The sequence below is a fragment of the Rana temporaria genome, chromosome 10 (assembly GCF_905171775.1).
Source record: "Rana temporaria chromosome 10, aRanTem1.1, whole genome shotgun sequence".
NCBI lineage: Eukaryota > Metazoa > Chordata > Amphibia > Anura > Ranidae > Rana > Rana temporaria.
The window spans coordinates 11,779,278-11,800,464 of NC_053498.1; the positions used below are offsets into that span (position 1 = coordinate 11,779,278).

The 21,187-nt window shown below is 46.2% G+C and overlaps 1 protein-coding gene across 1 annotated transcript in view; it reads right to left on the minus strand.

The window, feature by feature from the left end:
• Positions 1–21,187, minus strand: part of LOC120916321 (G surface protein, allelic form 168-like) — a 92,679-nt gene that overhangs the window by 39,580 nt on the left and 31,912 nt on the right. The window contains exons 14-22 of the mRNA XM_040327226.1: positions 18,505–18,594; positions 18,281–18,424; positions 16,614–16,760; positions 14,330–14,440; positions 10,590–10,700; positions 8,153–8,299; positions 5,791–5,931; positions 2,448–2,555; positions 72–161 (exon numbers count right to left, since the gene is read on the minus strand). Of these exons, the coding sequence (XP_040183160.1) occupies positions 72–161; positions 2,448–2,555; positions 5,791–5,931; positions 8,153–8,299; positions 10,590–10,700; positions 14,330–14,440; positions 16,614–16,760; positions 18,281–18,424; positions 18,505–18,594 (1,089 nt within the window). The remainder of the gene's footprint in view (positions 1–71; positions 162–2,447; positions 2,556–5,790; positions 5,932–8,152; positions 8,300–10,589; positions 10,701–14,329; positions 14,441–16,613; positions 16,761–18,280; positions 18,425–18,504; positions 18,595–21,187) is intronic.

Below are 21,187 nucleotides of genomic sequence, written 5' to 3' on the forward strand. Positions count from 1 at the left end.
AGCTTCATTGGTATTTGAAGTGAAGCTTCAGATTTAAGGCAAGTATTCGTTTTGGCATATGTAATACTCACCCATAGTAGATAGAGCATGAACCCTTGCACAGATGGTGCCACTAGGGCAGGTTACGTTGGTGTCTGGGCAATATGTATCGCTGGAATTGCCTAAAAAAAAAAATTTGGATACATTTTCTCAAGGGGTATGAACCTGGGGCAAAGTATTGAAGGTGTATAGGTAGATTCAGTAAGAGTTAGGCCGACTTATCAGTAGATAAGCCGGCCCAACTCAGAATCTACGCCGACGTATGTTTAAGCGTATGCTCAAACAGAGATACGCTTAAACATATCTAAGATACGACGGCTTGCGCCGTCCTATCTTAGATTGCAATTTTTCGGATGGCCGCTAGGTGGCGCTTCCATTGCGGTCGGCGTAGATTATGTAAATTCGTTTGTACGCCGATTCACGAACGTACGCCCGGCCGCCGCAGTCGTTTTACGCCGTTTCCGTAAGGCCTTAGGAGGCCTAAAGTTATTCCACCTATTAGGTGGAATAACAATGTTAAAGTATGGCCGCCGTTCCCGCCGCGAGATTCGAAATGTTAACGTCGTTTGCGTAAGTCGTCCGCGAATCGGGATTTACGTTGTTTACGCCCACGTCGAAATCAATAGGCCCGTGCGGCGTACGTAACCGCAATGCACACTGGGAAATGTAGTCGCCCGGCGCATGCGCAGTGACAAAAAAACGTCAAAAACGTGAGGTCAAGCCTCATTACCATTAAACACGCCCCCCCCAACCCATTTGAATTAGGCACCCTTAAGCCCGCCGCATTTACACTACGCCGCCCTAAGTAAGGAGGCAAGTACTTTGTGAATCATGTACTTGCCTCTCTTACTTAAGGCGGCGTAGTGTAAACACGCTAGGCTACGCCGACCTAGTTTTGCGCGCCCCTACCTGAAACTACCCAGTAGTTCTTAAAATTGGAGATGAACTTAAAGGGGTTGTAAAGGTACAAAAAAAAATCCCTAAAAATCTTCCTTTACCTTAGTGCAGTCCTCCTTCACTTACCTCATCCTTCCATTTTGCTTTTAAATGTCCTTATTTCTTCTGAGAAATCCTCACTTCCTGTTCTTCTGTCTGTAACTCCACACAGTAATGCGAGGTTTTCGTATTCTGCGCTCTCGTTATCGTTTGTTAAAACGAACACGAAAATCCCCGAAATTCTCTACGAAAATGCATTCAGACGAAAACGAATGCACATGTCTATTAAACGGGAGGAATCCCTAGTCCAGTGTTAACTGATATATGACTCCATTCTAGCTAGTGGTCTGTGATTCTAGAACCATGGTCTCCTTGATACAGTTAAAAAAAGAATGGCCCTTCTAGGAATATCTTATAGTTATAGTTTAGGAAGAGTTCATCATATTTTGGAATTCTTCCAGAAAATTCTAACTTTAACATTCCCAAATGAGGAATAAGCTCTTCCATAAACTCCTCCATTTTTAGATCTGTGATGGACATGAAACCTGCAAATACCCTGGGCCAGATTCTCGTAGATTGGCGTATTTTTGTGCGGGCGTAACGTATCCTATTTTACGTTACGCCTCCGCAACTTAGACGGGCAAGTGCTGTATTCTCAAAGCACTTGCTCCGTAAGTTGCGGCGGCGTAGCGTAAATAGGCCGGCGTAAACCCGCCTAATTCAAATTTGGAACAGGGGGGCGTGTTCTATGTAAATAACTTGTGACCCGACGTGATTGAAGTTTTTCGCGAACGGCGCATGCGCTGCCCATGGACATATCCCAGTGTGCATTGCTCCCTAGTACGCCGCAAGGACGTATTGGTTTTGACGTGAACGTAAATGACGTCCAGCCCCATTCACGGACGACTTACACAAACGACGTAAAATATTCAAAATTTGATGCGGGAACGACCTCCATACTTAACATTGGTACGCCGCATGTACGCCTCATTAAGCAGGGGTAACTTTACGCCGGGAAAAGCCTAACGTAAACGGCGTATCTGTACTGCGTCGGCCGGGCGTACGTTCGTGAATTTGCGTATCTAGCCGATTTACATATTTCTAGGCATAAATCAGCGTACACGCCCCTAGTGGCCAACGTAAATATGCAGTTAAGATCCGACGGCGTAAGAGACTTACGCCGGTCGGATCTAATAGAAATCTATGCGTAACTGATTCTATGAATCAGGCGCATAGATACTACTGCCCAGACTCAGAGATACGACGGCGTATCTGGAAATACACCGTCGTATCTCCTATGAGAATCTGGGCCCTTCTGTTTTAAGAAGGCTCTATTGTTTGTTTGTTTTATAATTGTGAGGGAAATGGGGGGGGCACTTTTTGGTTCCTTTCAGCCCACCTTGTCATAAGGTTTCTGTATCATAATATTCTCAAATAATTACATAACTGTATGAACACTTAAATTAGAATACCTCCGCAATAGCAGGTAGTCTGGTACGTAATAGCTGTTCCATTGACACTGTATTTCTGACTACTACAGGTTCCTTGTTGGGTACAACCACGAATGGATGACAAGCTTCCTATTAGAGAAAATAAATAAAAGTGTAACTAGTAGACAGAATCAGAATTGTTTTATATGGAAGCCTCTCAGTAGCGAAAATACATACAGAATTATAGTACCATCATCCTAAGCATAAGTTTGAATAGAAGTAGGGTTTGTTGGGACCCCAGAGGCCCAAAAAAGCCAAAGAGGTAGGTAGGGGCAAGGGGACTATAGAGGTACTAGGTAAGTATGTTTAGGAAGAGAAATGTATTAGAGGTAAAAAATGATACAATTTATTCGAAATAACATCAAAAAACAGGGGCCCAGATTCAGGTAGAGCCGCGCAATATTTGCGTGGGCAAAGGGCAACGATTTTTGCTCTGCGCCCACGCAAATATTTCGATTTGCCCGCGATTCACGGAGCAGTAGCTCCGTAAATTGCGCGGGCGCTATGCTAATTTGCCCTGCGTAAGGGCGACTAATGTAAATGATCCCGCCGGGGGCGGGAATCATTTAAATTAGGCGCGCTCCCGCGCCGAGCGAACAGCGCATGCTCCGTCGGGAAACTTTCCCGACGTGCATTGCGGCAAATGACGTCGCAAGGACGTCATTTGCTTCTAAGTGAACGTGAATGGCGTCCAGCGCCATTCACGAATCACTTACGTAAACAACGTGAAATTCAAATTTCACGAGCGGGAAGGGCGGCTATACTTTAGCATTGGCTGCCCCTACTATGAGAAGGGGCAGCCTTACGCTAAAGCCGCCGTACGGAAACTCCGTACCTGGCGTGCGCTGGGCCCGGGCAAGTTTTGTGAATCGGTGATAGTATGCTATTTGCATACTATACGCCGATCACAATGGCCGCGCCCCCTAGCGGCCAACGCAAGAATGCAGCCTAAGATATGAAGGCATAAGGAGGCTTATGTCTGTCATATCCTAGGCTGCAGTCCGCGTAGCGATGTTCCTGAATCAGGGGCATTCGCTACGTGGGAGCAAAACAGCTATTGCGCCGCGCAACCTATGGTTGCGCAGGCGCAATAGCTTCTTGAATCTGGGCCAGGGAATACACAGTTTTATAAAAATACATCAGCAGTGAAATAAAATAGACATATTATACGACCGGCCAACTCATCACATAAATGTATTTTATTGGGATTTTATGTGATAGACCAACACAAAGTGGCACATAATTGTGAAGTGAAAGGAAAATGATACATGTTTTTCAAATGTCTTTACAAATAAATATGTGATTTAGGTCTGGACTGTGACTGGGCCATTCTAACACATGAATATGCTTTGATCTAAACCCTTCCATTGTAGCTCTGGCTGTATGTTTAGGGTCGTTGTCCTGCTGAAAGGTGAACCTCCGCCCCAGTCTCAAGTCTTTTGCAGACTCTAATGCCGCCTACACACGGTCGGATTTCCGATAAAATCCGATGGAATTTTTCGTCGCAATTCCGATGAAGCTGACTTTCATCAGTCTTGCCTACACACTATCAGACTAAATTCCGACCGTCCAAAGTGCGGTGATGTAAAACACAACGACGAGCCGAAAAAAATGAAGTTCAATTCTTCTGAGCATATGTCGACTTGATTCTGAGCATGTGTGGATTTTTAAAACATGTTCTTTTTTTTTACTCCGGTGGAAAAAAGTCTGATGGGGCCCGCACACGATCGTTTTTTTCTGATAAAAATAAAATCCATCGGAAAAACCGATCGTGTGTACACGGCATTACAGGTTTTCTTCTAAGATTGCCCTGTATTTGGCTCCATCCATCTTCCTATCAACTCTGACCAGCTTCCCTGTCTCTGCTGAAGACACCGACGTAATTTTTTGAACGGCGACGCGCGTTACGTCCTTTCCTATTCCCGGAAGACTTACGCAAAAAAAAAAAAAAAAATTTGACGCGGGAACGACAGCCATACTTTAACAAGGCTAGTCTAAATATAAGCATTTGAAATAGCATCCGTAACTTTACGCCGCGAAAAGCCGACTAGCGACGACGTAAGAGAATGCGACGACCGCGCGTACCTTCGTGGATCGCCGTAAACAGCTAATTAGCATACCCGACGCGAAAAACGACGCAAACTCCACCCAGCGGGTGCGGAAGTATTGCATCCTAAGATCCGAAGGCGTACAAAGCCGTACGCCTGTCGGATCTTACCCAAATGCCGTCGTATCTTGGTTTGAGGATTCAAACTAAAGATACGACGTGGGAAATTTGAAAATACGCCGGCGTATCAGTAGATACGCCGGCGTATTTCATCTGTGAATCTGGCCCTTGGTCTTTAAGTGTATAGAAAATAATGCAGCGCAATATAAATACAATTAAACTAAAGTGCAAAACACAGTTGTTATACCAATAACAAATTAATCATGAATGGTGCATAAATAATGCAAAAAAAACAGTCCAAAAAGTGAAAAATTCCAAAGGAATAGGGTGACAACCACTCCAAATCTTCACTGGTGACTTTAACTTTAAATAAGTGATCCCTCCACCATTAAGAATGGCTACTCTCACCTTAAGGTATGGACCCCTGTTTTACCAGGCAGTCATACCAGCAGAAATCGATAAACAGATTGGTGCAATATGTGGATAGCAAACCTCTTAGGCTCGGCAGCATTGAGATCGAGGATAAGAGAAAAAAACAGATCTAAGTGCTCTCTGCTTTAAAAACGGCTTAGGTTTATTAATCAGGCATTAACAGGCTACTCACATTGGCCCGAAAGCCAAAACGGCAGAAAGGAAATACACACAACATGTGTCTTCTCAGAGATGGCAGCAAGCGACTTCAGGCTCCTTCCCCCGTACGCGTTACGTTGTAGCAACTTCCTCAGCGGGGCAGGGCCTTGATTTCCTATACATGTTTGCATCTTTTGGATTTTGTGATTGTCCTGTCAGTGTTCAGCTTGCATTTGTGAAGGGGGGAGGTTTATTTTATTTTATTTAATTTTTGCGCTGATTGCACCCTTTTTGCTTTCTATATTGGTCTTTAAGTGGTTGAGACAATTTCAACACAAATGAAAAAAGAAAAAAAAATCTTAGCGGTGCAATTGTATCAGACATTGATATATTCTTCTTGTAAAGTTTCTTTAGGAAATAATATGCTGTAGTATATTTAATAGTTCTATTGGAAGATGCTCTTCTAGACAATTAGTCACAATTTCCTCATTAATTTGCCTGTATGTTAATGCAAAATCTTGTTAATATGAAACTTTTAAAAGATGACTTTAGCAATTAGAGGTAAATCCAAAAAATACAATTGCTTACCATTTATGTTTGTAGAATAGAGAACACACACAGTCTCATTTCCAGTACACTGTACGGTTTGCTCCATGTAGCACCATCCGGAGGAAGATGATTGGCAGGCAGGACAGGTCACTCCATTAGGTTGAGAGCTGACAGATGGCACTTTGAAAAGAACACACATTTACATAGATAAGAGAAATAGATAAATACTTTATTGTCATTGCAACGCAAATTAGAAAAAAATTCTATAAAAGCTCCACACATATGTAAACATATAGGGCCAGATTCTCAAAGAAACACCTATCTTTAGGCGGGCATAGCGTATCTCAGATACACTACACCGCCGTAACTTAGAGCGGCAGATCCCGTATTCAGAAAGAACTTGCACTCTAAGGTACGGCGGCGTAGTGTAAATGGGCCGGCGTAAGCCCACCTAATTCAAACTAGGCTGGTAGGGGGCGTGTTGTATGTAAATGATTCGTGACCCCACGTAAATGACGCGCTTAACGAGCGGTGCATGCGCACGCATGCTCAGTATCACGTCGAATTTTCAAAGTAAATTACGCCCGCTCAATGCTTAGTCGACGTGAACGTAACCTACGCCCAGCCCCATTTACGGACGACTTACGCAAACGACGTAAAATACGACGCTGTTCGGACGTTTCTGACTTCCATACCTAACATGACTTACCCCTGCTTTATGAGGGAAACTTTACGCCGGTCAGACGCCTTACGTAAATGACGTATCTTGACGTACGCCGGGCGCACGTACGTTTGTGAATCGGCGTATCTAGCTCATTTGCATATTTGACGCGGAAATATACGGAAGCGCCACCTAGCGGCCAGCGTAAATATGCACCCCAAGATACTTACGTCGCTCGTATCTAGGCAAAATTCATGCGTAACTGATTCTAAGAATCAGGCGCATAGATACGACGGCGCACATTCGGACTTACGACGGCGTACGTGGAGTTACGTCATCGTAAGTCCTTTGTGAATCTGGGCCATAACATCCTCAACATACACACATGTAAACATTTATACTTTCAAAAGTTGAATACAGGGGGTGTTTCTGGTCTGCTACAGTTACCTGGTGTCACACAGATATCAACTTGTCATTGGGGCAACCATTGCTAAATATGTGTGACATTCATTTCTATGGAGAAGCTTGCATTGTCCAATACAGGGGTCTCCAAACTGCGGCCCGAGGGCCAGATGTGGCCCTTTGCTAGCCTGTATCCGGCCCTTGGGGTGCTATTCCTCCCACTGACATCAACATTGGGGCACTATGGGCCAGATTCACGTAGAATCGCGGCAGGGTAACGTATCGTAGATACGTTACACCGCCGCAAGTTTTCATCGCAAGTGCCTGATTCACAAAGCACTTGCGATGAAAACTACGCTGGCGGCCTCCGGCGCAAGGCGGGCCAATTCAAATGGGCGTGTGCCATTTAAATTAGGCGCGCTCCCGTGCGGGACCTACTGCGCATGCTCCGTTTTCGCAAGTCCCGTCGTGCTTTGCGCGCCGTGACGTCATTTTTTCGAACGGCGATGCGCGTAGCGTACTTCCGTATTCCCGGACGTGTTACGCAAACGACGTTAAATTTTAAATTTCGACGCGGGAACGACGGCCATACTTTAGACAGCAATATGATTGCTGACTAAAGTTAGGGCACCCAAAACGACGACTAAATTTGCGACGGGAAACTAGACTAGCGGCGACATAGCGAACGCGAAAATCCATCGTGGATCGCCGTAACTCCTAATTTGCATACCCGACGCTGGTTTACGGCGCAAACTCCCCCCAGCGGCGGCCGCGGTACTGCATCCTAAGATCCGACAGTGTAAAACAATTACACCTGTCGGATCTTAGGGCTATCTATGCGTAACTGATTCTATGAATCAGTCACATAGATAGAAACAGAGATACGACGGAGTATCAGGAGAAACGCCGTCGTATCTCATTTGTGAATCTGGCCCCTATGTCTGGATGGACTTGTGTCTTTTTTCAACCTAACTATGGAACTAAGTAACTATGAATTGTAGGCTTCACCTGGGTGAAATCTACATTCCTTATTTCTGAAAGTTAAAAAGTGCAGGTTCTAACAAACGTTTTTGAAATTTTGAATAAGATAAGGAAGGGTTAGAACCCTTGAATGCCATTGGAGACCCCATTAGAGAGATTACTATCATGATAACAATGGTATTAGCCTGAGCAGGTGAAGATTAGTTTGGCTTTTATAGGTGAGCAGGCTACAGCTACAAAGAAAGTGAGTTCTCCTGACAATGTAACACATTCAAGGACATTCATAATGCGTATGGATTTATTCATGAATATAGAGCTGCATTAATTAATTAATTATGTATGTGATTGTGTGCTCACCTGGCAGGATGGATGAAGAGCAGTTGTCAAAAGCGCAACAAGAAGTAGTCATCTTGGTGTTCCCGTTGAGCGTGCTGACGCTTCCGGTTTTATCACATTGACTTGCAGGTGCGCACGATCGGATGTATCTTGTTGACTTTGATCCACCTGATATAAAGTATCTTCAGTTATATTTGCATATATTTACTGCTCATGATCTTTAACTATTTCCCAATCAGTGGAATAACATGAGTTGCCAGCGCCCGAGGCGCCCTCCTGAGTAGGGGTGAGATCAGGCATGACATGAGTCTAAACTCGCCTGAGTGACATGAGTCTGAACAAGACGCTTTCCCCGACTTGTTCATTCCCCGACTTAGTTGGGGTAGGCGGTACACTTTGGTGGGGGTAGGTCAGCCACGCCATGTGACCTTTGACGTCTGGGATCCTGCCTTCTGACCTTTGACCTTTGGGGGAGGTCCCTGTTCCAATTCCTGAGTCCTAGCCATATTCTTCAATGGGAAACCCTAACCCCAACCCTAACCCTAAGTCAGAAATGGATTCCCTTACTTTGCATAGAATTCCTGTCACTTCCTGTTTGGCTATTGGGCAGGAAGTGAAGGGAAATCTCTGCAATTGGACAGGGATCGTAAAAAATAAACTGACAGGGGCTATAACTAGGGTTGTCCCGATACCGATACCAGTATCGGTATCGGGACCGATACCGAGTATTAGCGGGAGTACTCGTACTCCCGCTAATACCGCCGATACTAAAATAGAATACTTCCCCCCCCCCCGCCGCCTCCGCCGCCACCACCACCGCCGATGCCGCAACCGCCGCCGCTGCTGCGTTAATCACCGCGGCGCAGGGAACATTACAGCCAGCGTTCGTTTGAATAGCTGTTTTCCCCGCCGCGCATAGACACTCCCCCTTGGACGGATCTGTCCAATCGTGAGAAAGGGGGAGTGTCTCTATACACAGCGCGGCGGGGAAAACACCTATTCAAACGAACGCTGGCTGTAATGTTCCCCACGCGGTGATTAACGCGGCAGCGGCGGCATCACAGTAGGTACGGGGGACATGGCTGTATATACGGGGGACATGGCTGGATATACGGGAGACATTGCTGTATATACGGGGGACATGGCTGTATATACGGGGGACATGGCTGTATATACGGAGGACATGGCTGTATATACGGGGGACATGGCTGTATATACGGGGGACATGGCTGCAATATGTTTGGGGACATGGCTGCGTATATGGGGATCATGGCTGGATATGTGGGGGGACATGGCTGCATATGGGGGGACATGGCTGCATATGGGGGGACATGGCTGCATATGGGGGGACATGGCTGCGTATATGGGGGACATGGCTGGATATGTTTGGAGACATGGCTGGATATGTTTGGGGACATGGCTGCATATGTTTGGGGACATGGCTGCATATGTTTGGGGACATGGCTGCATATGTTTGGGGACATGGCTGTATATGTGGGGGGACATGGCTGTATATGTGGGGGGACATGGCTGCATATGTGGGGGGACATGGCTGCATATGTGGGGGGGACATGGCTGCATATGTGGGGGACATGGCTGCATTTGGGGACACATTTAAAAAAACAGTATCGGTATTCGGTATCGGCGAGTACATAAAAAAAAGTATCGGTACTCGTACTCGGTCCTAAAAAAGTGGTATCGGGACAACCCTAGCTATAACCCTCCCTTACTCTATCCAAAATGAAAAAAAAAAAAAGTGTTGCCTATAGTTCTACTTTAAGCACAAACTGTGCAGGGGGCATGCTCTCAGCAGAGTAAAGTGCTTACCTAGGGGTGTCTATATGCGGCTACTCGGCGTTACAGCCCATGTGTCAAGACGCCGCATATGTGCATGTGGCTGGTGGTAAGTGGTTAAATCCAATCCATCCATTATAATATAACACACCTCCCAAAATGTTGAGATGGGAATGAGGGACACCTACTAACAAACGTATGTAGGCATAGGACACGCCCCCTGCCACACACCCTTAAAGGAGAATTAACCAAAAAAAAAAGGTTAATTTAATCCACAAGTGCTTTTTTTTACCACCACTATTCCTTTATATTGGCTTTTAAAATTTACAAATACAGCAATTTAGAAATTGGATGAAAAGTTTAGCGCTGGGAAACACTTTTTGATAGATAAAAAGTGCATTTTATATAAAACTATTTCGATCAGACCAAAATGAGGGACAAATAAGAAGGACAGAGGGACATTGTTCCAAACCAGGGGCAGTCCCTCGAAATCAGGGGCAGTTGGGAGCTATGATCTAATGACACCGGGTTTATGTGAACTGTAAACAGCAGTGGTAAGTCCAAAATACATTTCTGCTCATGGAAGCCACATGAAGGGGGAGGACTCTAAAGCAGCGTTCCACTCCCCTTTTAAAAGTGGAGAATCCCTTTAAAAATATCTTACCCACAGTGGATTCGGTATATGAGGTTGCACAGACGGAGCCAGAAGGGCAGGTGACATTGCTTCCTGTGCAGGTTGTTGAGTCTGTACATTCTGAGCATGATAGATTATAGCCTGCAGGTGAAAAAAATAAAGAGAGGTACATTTCCATGATGAAGCCCATGAGGCGGTGAAACATGTTAGAGGGCATGGCTTGGGGGGGAGGCAAAGCTGAAGCCTTTCTGGTACACTTAGAACTGGGTGGTTTTCCTGTGCGAACTTCATTTTTACAATTTTAAAATGTGTTAGGCATGTTTGCTATATACAATGGGCCAGATTCTCATAGAATTACGTTGCTCCTGGGCAGCGTAACGTATGTGATTTACGTTACACCGCCGCAGGTTTACAGCGTTAGTGCCTGATTCTCAGAACACTTACCTGTAAACTTGCGGCGGTGTATCGTAAAAACGCTTGGCTCTTTTACGATACACGTTCCCGCGCCGAGCGTACTGCGCATGCTCCGTCGGGTAAATTACCCGACGTGCATTGCGCTAAATGACGTCGCACCAACGTCATTTGCTTAGAGGTTAACGTAAATGGCGTCCAGCGCCATTCACGGACGTCTTACGCAAACGACGTAGATTTTTTAAATTTCGACGCGGGAACGACGGCCATACTTAACATTGGCTGCGCCTCCATAGACCCAGGGGCAACTTTACGCGTCGCAAAGGCTACGGAAACGACGTAAATTCTCTGCGTCGAGCGCGCGTACGTTCGGGAATCGTCGTAATTTGCTAATTTACATAAGCGACGGGGAAAACAATGTCGGCGACACCTAGCGGCGGGAAAAAAAATTGCATTTAAGATCTGACAGCGTAAGAGCCTTACGCATGTCAGATCTAATGGGTATCTATGCGTAACTGATTCTAAGAATCAGTCGCATAGATACCCGGGGCCAGATTAGGACTTACGACGGCGCCGTCGTAACGCCTTTGAGAATCTGGGCCAATATTTATATATATACACACTGTATTACCAAAAGTATTGGCAACAAATGGAAAAAGAAAATATGGACAGCCGCACTCCAAAAACCCTTGATGGTTGTCTTTATTTAAAAAAGGAAAAATGCGCTACAAGTCACAGCACACAACGCGGGAGTAAAACAGATGACGCGTTTCGCACTATAAATTAGTGCTTAATCATAGCTTCCGGCAGCCAATCACAATCATTAGGCGTTATTTTCATCCCAGTGATTGGCTACCAGCCACATTTATTTCCCTTTGCCTGGTACAGGAAGTAGATGAGGACACTTAGGCCCTTTTCACACTACAAAATAAATCCGTTTTAATAATCCGTTTTAAAATCCGTCAGATAATGTTAAAAAACGGAAGTTATACGTCCTTTATAAAATATCATTAAAGTCTATGGGATTTTTTTATGTTCCGTAAAGATCCGTAATAGTCCGTTATAACATACGGACGTTAGTTATAACGGAATATGTGACGGGTCTTGCACTATTTTTTGTAAATTATTTGTCCGTTGCAAGTAACGGATATATTAACGTCCGTTATATTTTAACATTGAAGTCTATGGCACATGGACGTTAGTAAATGTCTCCGTAAATGTCCGTTATGTTAACGGACGTTAATTTTACTGAGCATGGATATTCAGGGGAACCCCGCTGTCAATTTAAAACAAAAATGACGTGCGGTTCCCGGTAAATATCCATAACCAGACCCTTCAGGTCTGGTATGGATATTCAGGGGAACCCCGCCGTCAATTTAAAACAAAAATGACGTGCGGTTCCCCCTAAATATCCATAACCAGACCCATTATCCGAGCACGTTGACCTGGCCGGCCGCAGAAAAGAGGGGGGGACAGAGTGCGGCCCCCCCTCTCTCCTGAACCGCACCAGGCCACATGCCCTCAACATGGGGAGGGTGTCCCCATGTTGATGGGGACAAGGGTCTCATCCCCACAACCCTTGCCCGGTGGTTGTGGGGGTATGCGGGCGCGAGGTTTATCAGAATCTGGAAGACCCCTTTAACAAAGGGGACCCCCAGATCCTGACCCCCCCCCCTGTGTGAAATGGTAATGGGGTACACTGTACCTCTACCATTTCACGAAGGAAGTAAAAAGTATTGTAAAAAAACACACTGACACAAAAGAATAAAGTCCTTTATTAAAAAAAAAAAAAAAAACTCCAGCGCTGAAAAATCCACTCGTTCCCGGCTTCCAGCGTTGTCCTGATCCTGCGACGGGTGCGGGTGATCTCCCGCGATGAGAAGATCCAGCGTCGGGTGATCTCCGCTCCGGCGATGTGAAGATCCATCCATCTGGCGCAGCAGCATCCCGGACCTCCTCTCACCGCTGGGCACAGCCCAGCGAATGAGCGGCTGAAGCGGTGACATTTCTTATATAGAGGAGGCAGAGCCACCCGTCACGTGACCCTGCCCCCCCTCTGACGTACCTCTGCTACGTCACTGGGGAAGACCATGAAGAGGAAAGACCTTTCCTCTGCTTGGTCTTCCCCAGTGACGTAGCAGAGGTACGTCAGAGGGGGCGGGGTCACGTGACGGGTGGCTCTGCCTCCTCTATATAAGAAATGTCACCGCTTCAGCCGCTCATTCGCTGGGCTGTGCCCAGCGGTGAGAGGAGGTCCGGGATGCTGCTGCGCCAGATGGATGGATCTTCACATCGCCGGAGCGGAGATCACCCGACGCTGGATCTTCTCATCGCGGGAGATCACCCGCACCCGTCGCAGGATCAGGACAACGCTGGAAGCCGGGAACGAGTGGATTTTTCAGCGCTGGAGTTTTTTTTTTTTTTTTTTAATAAAGGACTTTATTCTTTTGTGTCAGTGTGTTTTTTTACAATACTTTTTACTTCCTTCGTGAAATGGTAGAGGTACAGTGTACCCCATTACCATTTCACACAGGGGGGGGGGTCAGGATCTGGGGGTCCCCTTTGTTAAAGGGGTCTTCCAAATTCTGATAAACCTCCCGCCCGCATACCCCCACAACCACCGGGCAAGGGTTGTGGGGATGAGACCCTTGTCCCCATCAACATGGGGACATCCTCCCCATGTTGAGGGCATGTGGCCTGGTGCGGTTCAGGAGAGAGGGGGGGCCGCACTCTGTCCCCCCCTCTTTTCTGCGGCCGGCCAGGTCAACGTGCTCGGATAATGGGTCTGGTTATGGATATTTAGGGGGAACCGCACGTCATTTTTGTTTTAAATTGACGGCGGGGTTCCCCTGAATATCCATACCAGACCTGAAGGGTCTGGTTATGGATATTTACCGGGAACCGCACGTCATTTTTGTTTTAAATTGACGGCGGGGTTCCCCTGAATATCCATGCGACTTCTGGAGCTGGACTTCAAGAAAGGGTGAAATGTTTTTATTAACGGACGTTAGAAAGGAATGATATAACGGATGTATACGGATATATACGGATAAACATTATCCGTTTTCAATAAAGGAAGAATGGTAAAATATTTATCCGTATGTATCCGTTATTAAATCCGTTAATAAACGTCCGTTAATAGGTGTAATACCGATATTATAAAACGGACATACAATCCATAGTGTGAAAGAAGCCTTAGAAAAAAGTATCCAATGTCCCACCGATAACTGTCTTCCAAGATCTCTTTGTATTTAAACAAATCAATTCAACCGCTTAGAAATCCGAATTGATTCATCCCTGCTTACAAAATACTGCCTATGAAAACTGAAACCCCCATAGCGGCAATATAAGAAAAATACCTCCATTCGGACAGACGAACTTAAAGTCAAATATCGATCCTGCGCTGTGAGATAGGTGGCCCAGACTACACAAGCTTCTAGTAGCACAACCCCGAATCACAGCCGAAGCTCCTGTTAGAAGAAAATGAACCAAAAAAAAAAGATAACTTAAATCATTTAAAGTGGAGTTCCACCCATAAATATAACATTACATCAGTAGTTTTAAAAAAAATTCATTAGTCCTTTAAGAATTTTTTTTTTTTTTTAGATGCCTTCAAAGTGTTGTTGCTAGGCAGAATAGTTAATCTTCCCTCTTCCTGCACCTAGGTGCTTAATGCTTCCTAACCTACACCGCACAGACTCCTGGGAATGTAGTGGGTGTAACTTTCCAGGAGTCTGTGCACTCCCCAGTCTCGAAGAATCATGTGACTTGGACAGTAAAGGTGCTGAAACCTGATCTGAAACCTATTACACTGCTTGTGCAGCACTGAGCATGTGCGAGATCTGCAAAGCTGAAATCCAGGAAGTCATACAGTCTGGCTTCATGATGCCCACACTTAAGATGGCCCCAGTCAATTTCTATTTTATAAAGTGTCTAAATGCTGTAACAACCTAACAAAACGGACCTTAATTTACAGACTAACTTTACTAGAATACATTAAGCTTGTGTATTACAGGGGTATTTATATTTAAAAAGTGAAATTGTGGCCGAAACTCCGCTTTAAGTAGCTCTAAATTCTAAGAGATCTATGTATAAAACATTTGTTGTGCAGATAGACAAACATTTTCACAATCAGGACAAAAAATGCTGTATTCCCTCTACTATGTGTGGTTCCCATTGTTTACTGTGAAAATGGCAGTTGCAGTTTGGGAGTTAACCACTAGGGGGCGCTGAAGGCGTTAAGTGTGACCTCATATGTGTTTCTAACTGTAGGGGGGCAGGGCTGGACGTGTGACGTCATTGATTGTGTTTGCCTATATAAGGGAACACACGATCAATGACAGCGCCACAGTGAAGAACGGGGAAGCTGTGTTTACACATAGCTCTCCTCGTTCTTCAGCTCCGGAGGACCGATCGCGGGACACCGGCGGCGATCGGGTCCGCGGGTCCCGCGGCCACGGTCACGGAGCTTCGGACCAGGTCACGTGCACGACCCCACGGCTGGGCTTAAAGGGCAACGTACAGGTACGTTGATGTGCCCAGCCGTGCCATTCTGCCGACGTATATCGGCGTGAAGGGGTCCTTAAGTGGTTAAAAGTCAGCAGCTACAGTGTTTGTAGCTGCTGACTTTTAATTTTATTGAATTTTTTTTACCGCCGGACCTCCTCTTTAATTGAACAAGCTGAAGTTTGAAGCTGATTGGCTCCCATGCACAGCCGTACCAAATTTTGCACTCTCTCTAATTTTCACTCACCAAGGCCCCTTTCGCACTTGGGCGGGAGGCGCGGTGGCGGTATAGCGCAGCTAAAAATAGCGGCACTATACCGTCGGAATTGCCGCGGTATTCGGCCGCGGTTTTAAATAGGAAGGAGCGGTGAAGGAGTGGTATACATACCGCTCCTCTCACCACTTCAAAGATGCTGCTTGCAGGAGATTTTTTTCTCTCCCGCCAGCGCATCGCCTCCGGCTTTCACATTGAGAAGGCAGTGAAGGAGTTTTTCAGGCGGTATTTAGACGCTATTTTTAGCGCTGTACCGCCTGAAAAACGCCTCAGTGTGAAAGGGGCCTTAGGGTTCAGATCTACTTAAAGCGGGGGTTCACCCTATTAATAAAAAAAATAAAAAAATGTTTTCCTCTAGCATAAAATGAGGCATAGTAGCGCGAGCTACAGTATGCCTGTCTTTATTTTTTTAGCCCCCTACTCACTGTGCAATCGTAGAGACAAGATTCTGACTTCCTCGGGGAATGGGCGTTCCTATGGAGAGGGAAGGTGATTGACGGCCGGCTCTGGCACGTCACGCTTCTCCGGAAATAGCCGAAATAGGACTTGGCGCTTCACGGCGCCTGCGCATAGTCTGTGCGCAGGCGCCGTATAGCGCCGTGAAGAGCCGAGACCTGTTCCGGCTGTCTTCGGGGAGCGCGACGTGCCAGAGCCGGCCGTCAATCACCCTCCCTCTCCATAGGAACGCCCATTCCCCGCGGGGAGTCGGAATCTTGTCTCTACGATTGCACTGTGAGTACCGGGCTAAAAAAATAAATACAGGCATACTGTAGCTCGCGCTACTATGCCTCATTTTATGCTAAAATGTTGTTATGGAGGGTGAACCACCGCTTTAAAAAAAAACACACAAACATTCCACTTACCAGTCATCTTTACAGAATGGACGGAACAAATGCTCTCGCTCCCGTTGCATTGCATGGTATCCTCCGCTGTACACCACTCTGCATTTTTGGACGTACACGTGGGACACGTCGCTCCGTTGTATGACGAGTTGGGGGCTGGCCCTGTCACTTTGTAAATAAAAACAAAAATAAAATCACATTTTAGGCTTTTGTGGCACAATTTCGACCGTATGTCATTTATCCCCGGCTGGCACTAAAAAAAAAAAAAAAATGTTGGTGATCCAGAAAAATAAATGGTTGCTATTAGCTAGATTCAGAGAGAGTTAGGCCGGCGTATCAGTAGATACGCCGACCTAACTCGGAATCTGCGCCGACCTAAGTTTAAGTGTATTCTCAAACTGAGATACACTTAAACCTATCTAAGATACGACAGCCTGCGCCGTCGTATCTTAGGGTGCAATATTTAGGCTGGCCGCTAGGTGGCGTTTCCGTTGAGTTCGGCGTAGAATATGTAAATCACTAGATACGCCTATTCACGAACGTACGTGCGCCCGTCGCAGTAAAGATACGCCGTTTACGTAAGGCGTTTTCAGGCGTAAAGTTATTCCATCAAATAGCTGGACTAGTCAATGTTAAGTATGGCCGTCGTTCCCGCGTCGAAATGTGAAAATTTTACGCCGTTTGCGTAAGTCGTCCGCGAATGGGGCTGGACGTAATTTACGTTCACGTCGAAACCAATACGTCCTTGTGGCGTACTTTGGCGCAATGCACACTGGGATATGTACACGGACGGCGCATGCGCCGTTCGTAAAAAAACGTCAATCACGTCGGGTCACCCCCCATTAACATAAAACACTCATGGAAGCCCCATGGAAGCCTCATCGAAGTTTCACAAAATCCTCATCAAAGCCTCATTGAACCCCGCCAAAGTCTCATCGAAGCCTCATCGAAGCCTCATCGAAGCTCCACCAAAGCCTCATTGAAGCTCCACCAAAGCCTCATCGAAGCCTCCTAGAAGCTCCACCAAAGTCTTATCGAAGCCACACCAAAAGCTCATGGAAGCCTCATCGAAGCCTCATGGAAGCCCCACCAAAAGCTCATGGAAGCCCCATGGAAGCCTCATCGAACTTCCACGAAATCCTCATCGAAGCGAAGCCTCATTGAACCCCGCCAAAGTCTCATCGAAGCCCCATCAAAGCTCCACCAAATCCTCATCGAAGCTGGTGTGAACAAGGTGTAAGCCCCCCCCCCCCCCCCCCCCCCCCCCCACAGTAGTACAGTGTCACTATGGTGACACTAAAGTACTCCTATGAGAGTGTGTAAAAAGAAAAAAAAATGTAGTAGTACTAGTTTTTTTTTTACATTTTTTTTTCATTTATATAGCAAAAAAAAAAAAAACAGAGGTGATCAAGTACCACCAAAAGAAAGCTCTATTTGTGGGGGAAAAAATGATATAAATGTAATTTGTGTGCAGTGTTGCACGCAACTACCAGTTAAAATAGCGCAGAGCTAAGTAGCAAAAAATGCTCTGGTCATGAAGAGGAGGTAAAACCTTCCAGAGACCATGTGGTTTAACATTCATAAAATAATGTATTACTGAATGAGATAATGTTACATACAATAGATAGACCAAATTTCCCCCCCCCCGCTGACTCTGAAATAGTACATGGTCTTACGTAATCACTTACATGTGGGGTCAGGTAGGGTGCAGCCATTGGTTGAACAGATGGTCACCAGCCTTTGTGTTCCATTGAGAAAGGTGCTACTCCCAGAGATGCCGCATTGATAGATTGGCAAACACGCACTGTTATTCACTTCCACGCTTGTATTATCTGTAGAGAAGTAGTCGTCAGTATGCAATGGGACCAGTTACTTTTCAAATACGATAACTATATGTGTGTGTAGAACTTACCCATGGTGGTCACAGCATACACTCTCGCACAGATGGTGCCATGAGGACAGCTAACATTGGCGTCGGGGCAATAGGTGTTGCTGGCGTTGCCTTAAAAACATAAAGCCAACAAGAAGACATTAATGTATTGCTCCATGCAGGTACAGATGTCTGTTCTTTGTACCACGTCTCTTGAGCCAAGGACAAGTCCTTCTTTAACCACTTCCATACCGGGCACTTATACACCTTCCGGCCCAGACTAATTTTCAGCTTTCTGCGCTGTTGCACTTTGAATGACAATTGCGCGGTCGTGCTACACTGTACCCAAACTAAGGGCCAAATCCTCAAAAATCCTGCCTAACTTATCTTTTCCCATTTAAGTTACACTGACTTAAAATTTCTATCTAAGTGCCCGATCCACAAAGCACTTACGTAGAAATTTCAGGCCGTGTAACTTAAATGTCTCCGGCGCAAGGCGGTCCTCTTCTCCAGGGGGCGATGACAATTTAAATGAGGCGCGCTCCCGCGCCGGCCGTACTGCGCATGCTCGTGACGTCATTTTCCTCGACGGGCAGTGCGCGAAATTACGTTACGCCGGGCTTTGTGGATTGCGACGGGACAATAAAGTTGCGTCGGGTAAAAAAAAAGTTACGCGCCGGGAAAAAAAATTCAAAATTTAAAAAAAAAACGCGGCGATCGAAAAAAAGGTCTGTTTTTACAAGGTGTTACTAGTTTACACTTTGTAAAAGCAGAACTAATTTTACGTATGCAAACGTAAACTTACGCAGAAAACACAAAGCTGAAAAGCTTTGTGGATCTCCGTAAGTCCTCATTTGCATACGCAAAGCGGCATTTCGACACGAAATGCCCCCAGCGGCGGATGCGGTACTGCATCCTAAGATCCGACAGTGTAAGTCTCTTACACATGTCGGATCTTCTGCCTATCTTTGGAAAACTGCTTCTGAGGATCAGTTCCAAAGATAGGCACAGGGATACGCAGGCGGAACAGCAGTTCCGCCTGCGTATCCCTTTTGAGGATTTGGCCCTAAATTTTTATCATTTTTTCCCCACAAATAGAGCTTTCTTTTGGTGGTATTTGATCACCTCTGGGATATTTATTTTCTTTACTAAAGCAGACAACTTTAAGGCTGCATTCACACCTCCGCGACAAGATACGCCGCGTACGCCGCGTATTTTGCCGCGAGTGTGTAACTTTTTTTTTTTTTTTTTAACAAAGCCTTCCCATTGCTTTGTATGGCCGAACGCCAATGCCGCCTGAAAAAAAGGGTCCGGGACTTTTTTTCAGGCGGCAGGCGTACGGCGTCTATGAGATGTGAACTATCTCATAGACAGCAATGGGAATTCTCCCCTCCAGCGGCACGAGCGTCCGGCGTCGGGCGTTTTGTCGCGGAGGTGTGAATGGGGCCTAAGGCACACGATTTCAGGGCATACAGCTTCTCACCAATTTTCGTAGCAGTTTTTGGCACTTTACGAGGTTGGGCACTCTATGTCTTGTCCCTTACCCCCTCCAATTCAGGGCACCAGGACCTCTCCAGGTATCCCCCAGCTGAAGAATACCAATCATTGGAAGCGCTACATCTCTAAAGGAAGGATTCCATCAGGTCCCATGTGGGACAGCTTCACAGTCCCATTTTTTGTCCTCACAACTTTCTGCCCAAACTCCTCCCACTCTTTTACGTAACACACTATTTATCAATGGGGATCATACCACCTTTTCGCCAGACTGACAATGGCGCCAACACCCCCTTACAAGTGTATCTAAAACCCTTTTTGTCGGCTCACAGGGCCGGATTCAGATACGAGATACGCCGTTGTATCTCCAGAGCGGGCCGTCGTAACTATGCACCTGATTCAGAGAATCAGTTACGCATAGATTTCCCTAAGATCCGACCGGCGTAAGTGTCTTACACCGTCGTATCTTAGGATGCATATTTACGCTGGCCGCTACGTGGCGCTTCCGTATAGTTACGCGAGGAATATGCTAATTAGGGGCCAGATTCACAGAAGAGATACGATGGAGTATCTCAGATACACCATCGTATCTCTGATTTTTACTGGTCCTATCTATGCGCCTGATTCATAGAACCAGTTACGCATAGATAGGGCTAGATCCGACAGTGTTACACTGTCGGATCTTTTTTTGGATTTAAAAATGGCGCCGGGGGCGTTCCCGCTGATTTACACTGAATAATATGTAAATCAGCGAGATACGCGAAATTCACGAACGTACGCGGACCTGACGCTGTGTTCTTACGTCGTTTCCGTAGCGCGGTACCCGTCGTATACTTACCCCTGCTAAAAGCAGGGGTAAGTATTGTTAAGTATGGCCGTCGTTCCCGCGTCGATTTTGAAATTTCCTACGTCGTTTGCGTACGCCGATTCACGAACACGCGCGTCGCAAGTCCCGCTCACGTCGCAACCACTGACGTCCTATTGACGTCAGTGGGAGCAATGCACGCCGGGAAATTCCCCGGACGACGCATGCGTATTTAAATCGGCGCGGGAACGCGCCTGATTTAAATATGACACTCCCTTAGCCGCGGAATTTGAATTCCGCTGGGGGAGTTAGGATCCGCCGTCGCAAGTTTGGAGGTAAGTGTGTTGTGAATTTGACACTTTCCTCACAAACTTGCGAGGGCGGATCTTAAAACACATAGGTTACACGGATCTAAAGATCCGCTAA